A 14,484-nucleotide genomic window follows, 5' to 3' on the forward strand; every position below is an offset into this window, starting at 1 on the left:
AATTGTATTACCTTTGTGCTTTTGTTTTTTTTTGTTTTTTGTGCTACTCGTGGCCCTGTAGAGTTATGAAAGAACATGCTAGTTAGAATAAAAATGTTACCTGAGTCGCTTTGATTAGCATATTAATGTCTGTGTGAAGCCTGGCTGTTTTGAACTTATGTTTGGTGATGTGTTTGATGGCGGAGATAAGCTGCTTTGATGAGTAGCAAAGAGAGCCCTTTTAGGTTTCAAAGAGTTGTTGGCCACACAAAACTCCTGCTTAGTTTTTTGATTGTGAGGGCAGTAGCGAGTGTGTGGCTGCAGATAAAGGGGGTTGGGAGGTAGTTCTGGTTTGGTGTAATTATTCAACGTAACAAAACACCTGTTATTGAAAAGGGTCCCAGCTGATGACCCAAGTGTGGCACAAAACAAATCTAGGCAGGTAGTCCTCATTACTGTATTTATCTCCTGCACTATAGAGAGCTTTTTTTTATGTACTCGTGTCTTAGATTATTATTATTTTTTTAGTTGCAGTTTTGTAGGGTTCAAGACTGTAATAGATAGACACTTGAACTGGCCATTGCTTCCTAGCAGAGAAGAGACACAAACCAAATGCAGCTCAACTTAAGCAAATACAAGGCTAATATTTGGCTTGTTGATTAAGCTGGCTTTTCCTTTTGCATGGACACTCAGAAGAAATGCAAATGTTTAGACGTAGGTTAGATTTTGGTCGGCACAGAACTGGGGATAGTTTTATACTCAGTTGGCTTCACATCAGCCAGTAATTTTAACCATTTGTGCTTCACAAACACCAGTATTTGCATGATAATCATCATTATGTAATACTGAACAAGCTTTCTGCCACCTGTCAACTTAAACTGGACGTGCTGAACTGTGGTGATGAACCTGATGGTTGAACAAAGGAAACTGAATAACCTGCAGTGATTTACAAGCAAATTTCCCACTCAAAGGGTTTTTAGACATAACTTAGTAGGCTGTACTTTTTGTCTGTTTACAGTGTAAAGTGTGTTTCTGTGCTCACATTATTTCATAGATGTGAAGATGTTCTGTTCTCATTCGTTATCAGTGTTTAGGTGATGCTTCCTGAGCTTATACTGCCGTAGGTTTGATGCTGATTGAGCAGAGGGTTTGGCGTGGCTTTATGCTGTACTTATTTTAGAGAAGCTGGATGGATCTGCTGTCAATAATGCTAAATCACTAAAGCCCCAGCTGTTTTGTTTTAATCAGATCCCAGGGTTTTTGGCCCGCCTAAATAAGGTTGGCTGGGTATGAGTGACCGAGTCCTGTCCTGCAAACACCTCTGTGGGTGGGTTACTGCAGAAAACAATGAAATGTGACATGAGGAAAATCACTATATCTGGCTGTAGTCATGGTCAAAGCACATTAACATAAGACACTGGACACACTGCAGACTACTTAGTATATCATCAAACATTTGTGCTCACACAATCTGATATTGTCCTAATATTTTTGTTTATTTTTTTAGACTTGCATGTGTAGTAAATATATCATAAGAAATAAAATTTGTTAGGCTCTGTGTTTTTTGTGATCAATTACAAAACTCTTGATCATTTAAAAACACATTTTGATTTATTTTAAGCAGTGGAATGCTGGAAAATATAACGATCTTACTTATATGATTTTTGAGTTTTCCTTTCTGTTTAAATAATCTGCATTGATTAGATATGACTGCAGCCATATGCTGGATGTTACCACCACTGATACAGTATATACAGTATATACAGTATATATATACATATATATATATATATAATATATATATATATATATTATATATATATATATTATATATATATTATACAATACCGACAGTGATATTACATTGCACTGTTATCCCTACAAAACCAAATATAATCTAATGCGCTAAAGGAAAACATGGATTACATGGCCTCGTCAATGACCTACATGACTATTACATCAACATCCTGACAGTATCATATTTATGCTCATCCTAATAATATGATCCGATCTCAACAAACAGGAAACGGACATTTGGCTTCACCTGCTCTCTTCTTAACCTGTATCTCTGTCTGATCTTTGCTTTCCCAAAAGTCTGGCATTACTACTGTTTGGATCCCTGGGAACAGCATGACACGAACAGTTGTTTCCTGTGACCACTTACTGCACAGCATAGATCAGATAGCTACTAAAATATAATATAGTAAACAGGGGGTTACCTTATTTGCCTTGTATGCGTGGTCTTTAAGTATCTCATTTGGTAATAACTTAAATCGATCTACCGGCCTATCTATCTGATGTCACAGTTTAATTTAGCGTAAAATGCACCCACTGAATTTGAATAGTTAACGTAAAGTAACATAATAATTTAATCCCATATTTAGGAAATAATTTTATAATAATAATAGAAATATTAGATAAATAAAACCAGAAAAGAAAAATTCAGTTTTAAATGGCAGTAAAATGTTAGTTAAAGAGAAAACTTTCTTGTATGTGCCCTGGTGACTTCACAGGAAGTTGAGCCTGCTTATATTTTGTATACAGCCTCTGAGTTGGTCTTTTGTTGCCTAGGTGATGGATCGATAGATCGATAGATAGATCTTTGGTTGTCAGGTCTTGAGGTGGAGGCAACTCCTACTACGCCACTTCCCTAAAGCCTCAATGAGACTTCTGTATTTCTGCTGCTGTCCACTCCTGTTGCATGCCACTATAGCAGTATCATCAGAATATTTTTGCATGTGGTAAGATTTTATTTCAAAATAAGATTGTATTTCAAATCCGCTGTGTAGAGTGATTGTGTCATATGCTACCAGATTTGGTTGCGAACTGCGGAGAGTCAATAGATGTTTTCACCTGCGGTCTCAGGTGGGCCAAGACTAACCTATCCAGCACCTTGAATTTGGAAAGTGTCAGCTTCTTTGGTACATGAGCCAGCAGGATGTTTTCTTACAACATCTTCTCACAGACAGCTGGCTTTAACAGGTCCTCAGAACTTTAGGTCTGATGTCATCAGGGCTGGCAGCCTCGTACTTTCATAGTTTCTCCAGGTGTCTCCTGTCCACTGGAGTTGGTGAGGTGTAGTTAGGTCTGAAGATTATTGGAGTTGTGTGGAAACAAGGGGTGTATGGTGGTGGCAGAGGTCTGTGAACTAAAACTGCTGAAGAAATAGTTGACCTCATGTAATCTCTCAAGGCTGCCCACTGGTTGTTTGTCTGTCTTTTAAAACCCAGTGGTTTTCCTCATACTACTCCAAACATCTCTCATGCTGTTCTCCTCCAGTGTAGCCTTTAGCATCCTCCTGTAAGAGGCCTTCTATTTCTTAAGCTTCACGCTCAAGGCTTAGTTCTTTTTATTGAGAAGTGTTTCAAGTCACTTGTGAACCAGGGCTTGTTTTTCAAAACCCAACATACAGTCATGGTCAGTATTGTGATGTATCCACAGGACTTGGTTGTTCTGTGATAACAGGCCATCAGACTGTGTCCTCTCCATGTAGTTCATAAAAAACAATCCAGGCTGTAGAGTCAAAGCAGTCCTGTGGTGCCTCCATAGCTAACTTGAACGAGTCCTAACAGCTCAGTCTGTGGGTACAGGGTGGACGTTGAACAAGAGGAACGCATTTTGGTGTCAACAGGACTAGAGTTGGATGAGACTTGCTGAAGGGTGAGAGGTGGCAGTTGCACTTTGTACATTAGCAGTGTTAGCATACAGTGGGTCTAGTACTGCTTTCTCTGGTGGAACCGTTTATATAGTCTGTCTAGTGTAATGTGGTTCAAATCACCAGTAATAACCATAAAAGCATACATACAGTGCTGGGTTAGCATGCATGCTATAGTCAAGCAAGTGATGTTCAGTATCCGGACCACAGAAATGGTCCTTCACAGTAACATCTCCAGGATTAGACTACTTTTCTTTAACCATTCCTCCCTTCATACAGTTCCTCCATCTTTCTTATCGCCGGTCAGACTAAAATCTCTATTCTCCTGAAAAGTTCCAGGAAGGATTGGCTGAAAGCTTAGTTTTCAGTTAGAGTTACAATAAAGTCAAACCTAACCATGGCACAACATGTGACTTTCTGATGCAGGCATCCAAGCAAATAGCACTGTAGAAAATCCGATGTCATCTATTGCCCCACGCTGGCATCCTTTTAAGAAAAGTAAGAGGAAGGAAGAAGTGTGTGTGTGTGTGTGTGTGTGTGTGTGTGTGTGTGTGTGTGTGTGTGTGTGTGTGTGGTGAGCAGTAATCCCCAGAGAGTAAACTGTCCCATCTGGCTTGTGGTCTAAGTGTAACGGGGAATCCTCGTTTACGAGTCGCCCCTTCATCACCCTTTACATTAATGTAATTCTAAGATGTGTCATAATGTGTCAAGTGTTGAGTGCGATCTTTGAAGAAGAGAACACCTTCAAAACAATGTCACAAGGTGTGGCTCGCATGAGGGAGGATTTTTGCTCAGATGGGGAAGAAAAAATAGATTTGCAGTATAGGGACCTTAGTAAAGTATATACTGCCTTATACTATGTACTGCTGTATATATGGTGCATTTAGATGATTAAAATAACCCTTCCAGCATATGGCGTGTAATCCAGATTGTGGTGCACAAAATCTTAATGCAACCACACACCGCTTAGAAGTGTGTGTTTTTAAGTGAATTTTATGATAAACATTAATAGAGTGTAATGGAAAAGCTCTTATATGTATCAAGGATTATTTCTGGCTGGTAAAAATTCAAACAACCAGCCACACTTTCGGTGCTGGAGGTTCAGTAAAGAAAATGCAAAAAGAATTTTCTGAATGTAATAAATTAATATGTAAATAAATGGGTGAGGAGGTTAAAGGAGGAAATTTTTATTAACTATAAATTTAGTAAAGACGAGACCCTGCCCCAAGTGGAGGAGTTGAAGTATCTCGGGGTCTTGTTCACGAGTGATGGGAGAAGGGAGCCGAAGATCACCAGACGGATTGGTGCAGCTGCAGTGATGCGGACGCTGCACCGGTCTGTCGTGGTGAAGAGAGAGCTGAGTGTAAAAGCGAAGCTCTCAATTTACCGGTCGACCTACGCCCCCTACCCTCACCTATGGCCACGAGCTGTGGGTAGTGACCGAAAGAACGAGATCGGGAATACAAGCGGGGGAAATGAGCTTCCTCCGAAGGGTGGCTGGCCTCTCCCTTAGAGATTATATCTCTCGGCTAGCCTGGCAACGCCTTGGTGTTCCCCCGGATAAGCTGGAGGAGGTGGCTGGGGCGAGGGAGGTCTGGGCTTCTCTGCTTGGACTGCTGCCCCTGCAACCTGGGCCCAGATATGCGGAAGAAAATGGATGGATGGACCTTTTAGTAGTAGTGTAAAATAAAAAAACATATTCAAATGGCTTTGAGCGGTGTGTTTGAGGTCATTATTACTTTGTAGTGTTTTAAAGAGTTAAAAAAAACAAGTGGTTCATTGAAAAATATTTTTCCATTAATGAGCAAGACTTTTTTTGTTTTTGTTTTGTTTCATTGTATTCCATATTCATTCCCCTTACCTCTGCTTTTTATTCATTACATTTTTTGTCATCTCTCTCTGCTACCCTCTCTCCTCACTCCTGTGGCCTATGGATTGCCTCTCGCTGAGCCTACTTTAGCCAGAGATCTCCTGCTAAAAAGGGACCACTTCTTCTCTGCTTTTACCAAGTGCATGTTTGAGTTCTCATTCTAATATTGTAAGGTCTTTCCATCATATTGTAAAGCACCTTGACATGACTTTTGATATGAGCTGTATAAATAATATTGACCTGATTAGAGGAGAAATCCAGACTTTTATGTGGCTCTTTTACTTCTATTATCCATAAAATGTCACTGAAATGTTGCTCAGTCAAATAAACCAAATTGAATGTGCCAACTTGGGCTTTGTGACGATTTGAAGAAGGGAACTGTTTACTTTTTTCTGATGAAGATAAAAATCTGCAGGTGAATTGCTCATTGAAATGCTAATAACGAGTTGCGGCGCTACCGTTGCTCGCCCTGTTTGACTCCTTTGCTTTCTCCCTTCACTGTCACTTTAACCCCCATCCACCTTTCTCGTCCTCATTTAGTCGTGTGGCTGGTGGATGTTCAGCTCACAGGCCTGTATTTGTAGACGATGTATGTACACGGACAGATGGACTGTCTCGTCGGAATGTTTCACAGTTGCTAGGCAATGTGGAAACATCCTGTCAGCTGTTCATTTAAACAGAGTGACGAAAAACACCTTAAGTGCCTTAAACTTTGTACAGTAACTGGGTGCTGTACAACTTGTTTTGTAACAAAATGTATTTATTGATTGTTGCTATGAATCCATAGATGTCAAGGCGATATATGTAAGCATATTCAACATTTTTCTGACTGTGTTACAGTTCCCCTTTAGTCATAGTTTTAGATCCTGCTGTCATTTTTGTATTTCATTCATAAAAACTTCAAAAATGTGTTATTTTCTACATTTTTACTTTGTAATTCTATCAAATATTTGCATGCTCTGCATTTTACTTCCGTACAACCAAATGGTAAAATGAACTGGTACTTATAGAGTGCTTTTGTAATCTAACTAAGCAATCATGGCACTTTTTACAAGCCTTATTCTCACACATGCATTCGTCCAAGCACTTTTTCTGTACCTTAGCACTTTGTCTAACGTTTGCACACGCGCTCACATGATTGCTTGGTAGAGTGGTTGGCTGAATGCTAGATTACCCATTCCTTGTGAGCCACAGCCACCAAATGTGACCAAGTTCTTCAGTCGTGTATTTTTGAAATGCACTAGAAGAAAATGAAATGCAATGAGGAGAAATATATTCAGGTCAGAGTTATACAAAGCCTTAATATATTCACTGTGTTGTTTTACTGCATCGTAACACGATGCTTAGTGATATGTAGTGAGTGGTGGTAATGGACTGGATGTGCTGTGTCTCTCTCTGCAGCTTCGTCATGGTCCTGGTGTGTCTAATCTTCAGTGTGCTGTCCACGATAGAACAATATGCAGACTTTGCCACGGGTACCCTCTTCTGGATGGTGAGTAGTGATGCACCTAAACAAAACCTTTAGCAGTGTTCACCATCAAATGGAAGGCTCATGCCACAACAGCCCTAAAATAACAGTTATGGTAATTACCCAAATCATTTTTGTGATTGTGCAATGGTTCATCAGGAAAAACCAGCAAAGCATGTCTGTAATTGTATAATAAATGAGCTGCAGGCTGTTAAATACCTTAGCAACAAATCCGAACCCAGCCCACGGGCACATAGGTGACTGCAGAGGAGAAATCCATACCTTACATTAACCCTCTTGTATACACATACATTATAGTGTTGATCTATAAAACATATTTAAAATATAAACTTGCATTTCTTTTCTTTATCTTTAGCTAGTGTTTATAATATATATATAATATCTGGCGAGTGGTGTAAAGCAAGCAGTACCTTGAGTTGTCCACATGATGGCGATATAAGATTGTAGCTGTGAGAGATTTTAACCGCCATCTTATAGCTCAGTCTGATATTACGGCACTTAGAAAGAATAATCACTTTCATTTATTGAAAATACCACGAAACACACTCATCATCTTGTACGGCGTTCATCTGAAAGCCCGTGCAGTAACATGTGTCTTTTGAACCTACAGTTAAGACACTTGTTATGTGGAATCATGTGGCTCCACAGAGACTGTATTTGTTGATACATGCTGGTGGATTGCCTGTTTTGTGGCTTATTAGGCTATTAAGGCTGCTAAGTGATGCAATAAATCGGGGGATTACAGCAGGTAGCGAAAATTATTGCTTCTGTTTGGAAACTCTACAAAGAGGCCGGATCATCTGTCTCCTTCTAGCACACTGTGAACATCGGCGCACACACAGCTACTGCATGCTCACACCCGTTTTGCACATACACAAAGGCTTCACAGATACACAACGCACCACCTCCTGGGTCCTGCTGCAATCAGAGAACATAGTGGACACTATGTTCTATAAACTTTGAAGACTTACTATCACAGTTATTCATTTATTTTTATCAAGAAGAGACAGATTTTCTTTAAATCTGAGTCTCCCTGTCTCTCAGTCCTTCCCTTCATTCACCTTAAATTTTTTTTGTTTCAATCAAAAATGAAAAATATAAATCTATATTTTTTAAATCTTTTTTTTAAACCCTGTTTGTTTGTGCACCTGGTTGTGCGTTTGTGCATTTGTATGAGTGTATAATGGCTCAGTGCTAATACTGAGATAAGATAAAGCCTTATCTGTTTTCTGTGTGCTTGCATGTGGGTGCACGTGCAAGTGTGTTTGAGGGCGGGTGTGGAGGCAAAGCTCCGACTGGTGTCACGGTGGCACATACTGGTCGTAGTAACTATACTTAGAAAGTTCAAGGTTAGCTAACATCCGTGAATCACAAGCTGCTTATTCTGGATGGCAGAGGGGACATTAGTCCTTGAGGATATTTGGCCTTCAAAGCAGCTGCCAAAGTAAAGCTGACCAGGCTAAGCAGGAGGCACAGGGGGAACGTACACGCTCGGTGATGTTAATGAGCTATTATTGGGCACCATCACTTCCAAATTCCCCCCACCTGACCAAAAACCTCCATGACGTCCCCAGTTTATGGTCAAAGAAAAAGAGGGACCTCTGGGTCATGGCCTAAATGACATATTCAGGACATTTCTAAAGAATGCAATTGAGATTTAATGAGAGGTTTGGTAAACTAATATATAAACTTTAAATGACACTTGTGGGAGCAGTGGCATCAAGTATGCAACTGACGGCAACATGTTATTTGTAGACTGAAAGAACAAACTCAAGAGTAAATCGTTGACATGGTGTCATTTTGTCATGTGGTTATGGTTATTTCAATATTCATGAGCATAGTTTGCAAATTAGAAGAAATAAAAAATCCATTTGATATAATAAACTTATGTATGGCATGTAATAACTCAGAGAAAGCATTTTCAGTTTGAGCTGATGGGCCCACGAGTGTCTTGATATACATAAGCCTCTCGTGCAATGTGAGACGCAACGATGAAGCGATCTAATCACATTTTCATGTGATACTGTAATTCCCGAGTGGGTCTTTGAATGAGCTTCATCTTTGTCTGGCTTGATGAGATTATCGCTGCACCAATAGGCAGCTGTTTTCAGTAAACACATAGTTGCCAGTTTAGGATTCACGTACAAAATACCCCCAACATCTGGGTGACCTATTTTATGGCATTATTGTGACTAATCCCTTTAAATTTCCCAAATTCATGCGTACCTTTGACTTTCAGATTTTACCTAGCTGTCGTAATTACTAAGCTCAATAAACTGGTATTCTGTAGGCTGTTTTGTGTTGGGTGTTAGGTATTATTAAATGACTGAATGAATGTTTAAGACTTGGTTTTCAGGATGTCCTGCAACTACTAACTTTGTAGTCCAGCATACACAAATACAGCCTGATCTGCTGTAAAAACTACAAAGCACTGGGGGCATGGAATATAATCTGTTTCTGTCCTAACACAAACAAAAAACTCCTACAGCTTGCTGGAGAAAGTTCAGCTGAAATGGATGTAACAGGCAGACTGGTTAGAGACATCTGAATGCCTGCCCACGTCTCCGATTTGTTTGGTTTCAGTGAAAGCCAAAAGGTTATTCAGTCTGATTATCAGGCTATGTTATAGAGATTTGCTGGACCATTTCTCCCCGTCTCTGTCAATTATACCTCCTTAGCGGCTTCTTTCTTTGTCTTTAACTCAGTGACAAAAAATGTGCAATTCATGCGGATGAATGAGAAGCGCAGGATTCCCAGGGGCCGGACGACTCAGGCGTAAAAATGAAAGTTGTAAACATATTCGAGTGGCGATAATGAGTAAACAGATAATTTAGAGAAGCGAAAAAAGAAAGACAGAAAAGAGAAAAGGCTTTTGTTTAATATTAGAGCGACACTTCTTCAGCCGAGATAGAGTCTGGCGTGATTGACAGGTCATTGTTTTGAAGTCTTGTGGTGCTGGGTTATTGCAGCAGGGCTCATGGTATTAAGTTTCATACAAGGGGTGGTCAGGGAGCAGCCAGTTTAAGCAACTGAACTCAATGAATTGACCACCCACATCGCCCATAGGTCCTGACAGTAAGGTAGCTGAGTATTATGGATACTCGGTGGCCAGGAAAATGATCTCACGTCAGTTGAAGCCGATTCATCTATGACTCCACACTTGCGTGCATGTGTTACGAAACAAGTACACAATGACACAATGCAGATATGCAGGTGCACATGATTGCAACTAATGCTGAAGTTGTTATTTGGTGATTTTTTTAAAAGCTTTCTTACTTAATGGTTTTTCATCCTGTGGCTTTAATCACTTAGCCATTGACCCTGCCTCATGGATGAGCTGTTATCAGCTGTGTTGTCAACCTCCATCTTTACTCCATGGTGGCCTCATTTGGTCCTTCTAGACCACCTCTGTGTCTCTTTTCTTCTGTCTCATGCACCTGTCATTACCCACTCATATCAATGCTGTAAATCTTGGTGATTGATTAAAATAGCTTTAATGCTTTTAAATTAGTGGCAATGCATAGCAAAGCATCAGTGATTTAAAAAAACAAAAAGATAACGTATCTACTTCCACATCCTGCATGTGTTTTAAAGTTATAGTCTACGTACCAATGGATTAACATAACCCTGAATCCGTGTTTGCATTGTTCTCCGCAGGAGATTGTGTTGGTGCTGTTCTTTGGCACGGAGTATGTGGTCCGGCTGTGGTCGGCAGGCTGCCGCAGCAAATATGCAGGCATCAAAGGACGCCTCCGCTTTATCAGGAAACCCATATCAATCATAGGTGCACCTGGCTTTTTCCTTTGTTCTCATTTAATACAACACATGCCATAAAGTATATTTGTAGATGAACATCTCAGATAATTCCAGCAAGACTTCACTTTTGTATCAAACTGAAAATAATTGTAGCCCTTATTTGGTTGTGGGTTTTTTTTTTTCTCCTTCTTTTTTTATGTGTCTTTCTCACAGATTTAATAGTGGTCATCGCCTCAATCATTGTGCTTGGTGTGGGGTCAAACGGCCAAGTGTTCGCAACATCTGCCATCAGGTAGAGCAGTGATTTTCTTCTGCATTTTAACATGTGCTCATAGCTATAGTGGGATGAAACAGCTGAGATGATGTTGTGTGTTGCAGAGGCATCCGTTTTCTCCAAATCCTGCGTATGCTGCATGTGGACCGTCAGGGAGGAACGTGGAGGCTACTGGGGTCTGTAGTCTTTATTCATCGACAGGTAAGATAAGAAGAATCCAGCTAAATATATTAGCTCCACAAATCTGCCTGTATGTTATCATTTATTCATTTTAATTGTAATTGTTTAGAATCACTTTAACACATAACGGCCAAAGAACAGAAGATATAACAGTAAATGCATAGGCCTTAAATGTACTTCTACAAAGCAACAGACACGCTAGTTGACGTAGTCACAGTAACATTTACTGCTTATGACAACAAGTCCAATGCACAGAGGTGCTTAAAACAATCAGAGTAAACCTGGCTTTATAAGGAGAAGAACAGAAGTTGTCAAGGTTGGCTGTGCTCTCTTTTTTTCATTCTGCTACACTTGTTTTAGTTCTTTCTCAGGCCGATACACAGTGAAGTCAGATGATGTAATGTTCTCTTCTTAATCCTTCAAGTACACCAAGTTCCTAGGTTGTGGTCAAACCTGACGTTCATACCTCTTTGATGCATAAGAGGAGAAGGGCTTATCGGTGAGGATTGTGTGCAGAGAATCATAAAAATACATTTAAGATGTAGCCAAACTGAGCCTAATGTGATTTGGTGCCATCTCCCTGTTGTCAGATGATCGCCTTATTGAATGATATGCTCTGTTTAGTGGAAACACTTTGTAATGTGAAAAAACTGATGGGATCTATGCTCAGACTGCTATCTCTGATTTTTGCACTTCATTTAATCATATTTATGAATTTATTTACCATTGGTTTTTTTAGGGGATAGGTTTAGGCTCAAAAAGCTATGGCAAAAACCAGGTACATTTAAATGATCATTTTTGTACATCAAGTACAGATCAGGTTCAGTCCTGTATAGTCACAGGCAACAGTTCCTGGTGAGTTAATTTAAGGTCGTTCGCTGAGCTGAGCACGTATATATAGCCCAGTATAGGTTGTGCTATGGCATGGTACTTGATGGGCTGACTTTTATTAAAAAAAAAAAAAGCCAAGCTGACAGTTGCAAAAGAAATTAGTACATTTTCCATTAGTCATTATCCAGTCATATTTGAAGGAAAACCATAGCAGTGACGTTTAGACCTGCTGAAAACCAAATACAGTCCCGACCAAAAGTTTAAGAACACTTGAAAGTGCAAAAAAATCACATTTTGCTTGGTTAGATCTTAACAAGGTTCCAAGTAGAGCTTCAACATGCAACAAGAAGAAAAAAGAGTGAGACAAAATGTTATTTTGAGCACGCATTTTATTGAAAACAATGCTTAAATTGAAACAGGCTGTTTTACAGCTGATCAAAAGTTTAGGACCACACCTCCAGAAAGACCTGTACACCCCCTGAAACAGAAATCAAAATTCCAAACATGAACTTGTATATTGACATGGAAATTGTAAATATATAAGTAAAAATATAGCATTCTAACTATTATTTTTTTCTTATACAAAATTCAATCAAGACGAAATAAATTACAAATATCGACTCACTAAAATAATTTTAGCAGGAATAAAACTTAATAAAAGTGAACACCAACATATGCAATTTAAGTTTAATGAAAACTGCTGTAAGATCACAAACAAACAGAATCGCATATTCTAGTATTTCTAGTCTGAAGATGTCTATAAATGGGTTAAATTGCTCAGTGGATGATTTATGAGTTTGTGTCAAAATTCGATATAAAATTCATTACTCTTACTATATATAATAGGTCTTTTCTTTTAGAATTAGCACAAATACACTACATGGATCTGGTGCATGTGTAAAACCATCATACCATCACTTGCTAGTTTAAGGTGAACAAGGCATATGATCGCATATGATGGCACCATTTTTTGCCATACATTTCCCTAGTTTCTAGAAATCCAACACAAACAAAACATGTATCTCAACATTTAGAGGAACTTTTGAATAATGTCACCATCTGTCACATAACCTTTGTTGATTAATGAGAAGTCCATGTGGTTCTACAACTTCACAATGACTCACAGGGAGGTCAATTTTGATGTTTATTTAAGTCACAAATATTGCTCCTTGGCCAATAAAAGGTTAACTAATACCCCATACATTGTTTGTCATATGTGGTGACTTGGAAGCCTTTAAAATCTGTAACTAATGGGGACACGCCTCCACTTCTGGCCGTTGCATAATAATTGAAACATGAATCGTATATATGTACAACTTACCACATATACTTGAGTCACCTATCATGACAGCTTAGTTTTAGGGAGGATTGAATTGAAGATTGTATTTGATCTCTTCAGAGAATGAGGTGCACTATGTACATGATCCACTCTATTATTTCTTTAGTGAAGCCTGTGAGCAGACAATGGCAATCCCAGTTTGTGCAGAAATTCTCTCATCTCATAGTGAGACGTGAAACTGATCTCTTTATGTATGCCGAAAAGACCGAAAAACTCATTTGGGGTAAACTAGCCTGACATGTTTAGGCTGACTTGCTTATGTCGGCCAGCAGCAGTTCTGTGACTCACTGGTCATTGTGAAACACTGATGTCTTTTGAAAGCAACGGAGCCAGATCGTTAGAATACATTTAATGTGATGCCATTAAAAAAGCATATCTTAAACCTTTTTGCAGCCCAGAATTTAGCTTTGGCAGTCACAAGGATCTCCAGCTATATGTGGAGTAAAAAACTGCCTCGAGGCACAATCAGAGTCGAGTTCTGGATACCATGGTAAGTCTTCCATATTAGATTTTCATAGTCTGATCTTTGGTCAAATGTTGTTTTATTTCAGGAGCTGATTACCACCTTGTACATTGGCTTTTTGGGCCTGATCTTTTCCTCCTACTTTGTCTACCTGGCGGAGAAAGATGCTGTAGATGAGGAGGGCAAAACGGGCTTCTCCAGCTACGCCGATGCCCTCTGGTGGGGTGTGGTAAGGCAACTAAAAGAGAAGACAAATACTTTGTACAAAAGAAAGTCCCTCACTGATGCTGGGCATATATCCTTGTGCCCTTTTTTAAATATTGTTCAAAATGCATATATTAGTGGGATCCTTGAATGCCACGTGAATTTGCAAATTTCGCTTGCAAATTTAAAAGGCTACAAAACATGCACGTCAAATGAGATTCTTCTCAATAAAGAGCTGAAACCAATTATCTGTACAATGCCCACTCGAGTCCTAGCTGGGAAACGGAGATGGCTGACCACCCTGGGTGGACTTATTATTTCTCCCCCTTGTGTTTTTATTCTCCTCATTGGATAGCATGCATGTGTTGCTGTAACACTTGACACAGAGACAGGTGTGTTTATGTTTTTCGTGCGTGGAGCTGGATTTGCCCATTCTCCTCTGTG

The 14,484-nt window shown here is 39.5% G+C and overlaps 1 protein-coding gene across 2 annotated transcripts in view; it reads left to right on the forward strand.

The window, feature by feature from the left end:
* The window catches only part of kcnq1.2 (potassium voltage-gated channel, KQT-like subfamily, member 1.2), a 178,503-nt gene that overhangs the window by 12,139 nt on the left and 151,880 nt on the right, over positions 1-14,484 (forward strand). For both annotated transcript variants that reach the window (XM_042223187.1, XM_042223188.1), the window contains exons 3-7: positions 6,906-6,996; positions 10,651-10,777; positions 10,963-11,041; positions 11,128-11,224; positions 13,925-14,065. In XM_042223187.1, coding sequence (XP_042079121.1) covers positions 6,906-6,996; positions 10,651-10,777; positions 10,963-11,041; positions 11,128-11,224; positions 13,925-14,065 — 535 coding nt within the window. The remainder of the gene's footprint in view (positions 1-6,905; positions 6,997-10,650; positions 10,778-10,962; positions 11,042-11,127; positions 11,225-13,924; positions 14,066-14,484) is intronic.

Source organism: Haplochromis burtoni, unplaced genomic scaffold (assembly GCF_018398535.1).
Source record: "Haplochromis burtoni strain Fernald_Lab_line unplaced genomic scaffold, NCSU_Asbu1 Contig_104, whole genome shotgun sequence".
Taxonomy (NCBI): Eukaryota; Metazoa; Chordata; class Actinopteri; order Cichliformes; family Cichlidae; genus Haplochromis; species Haplochromis burtoni.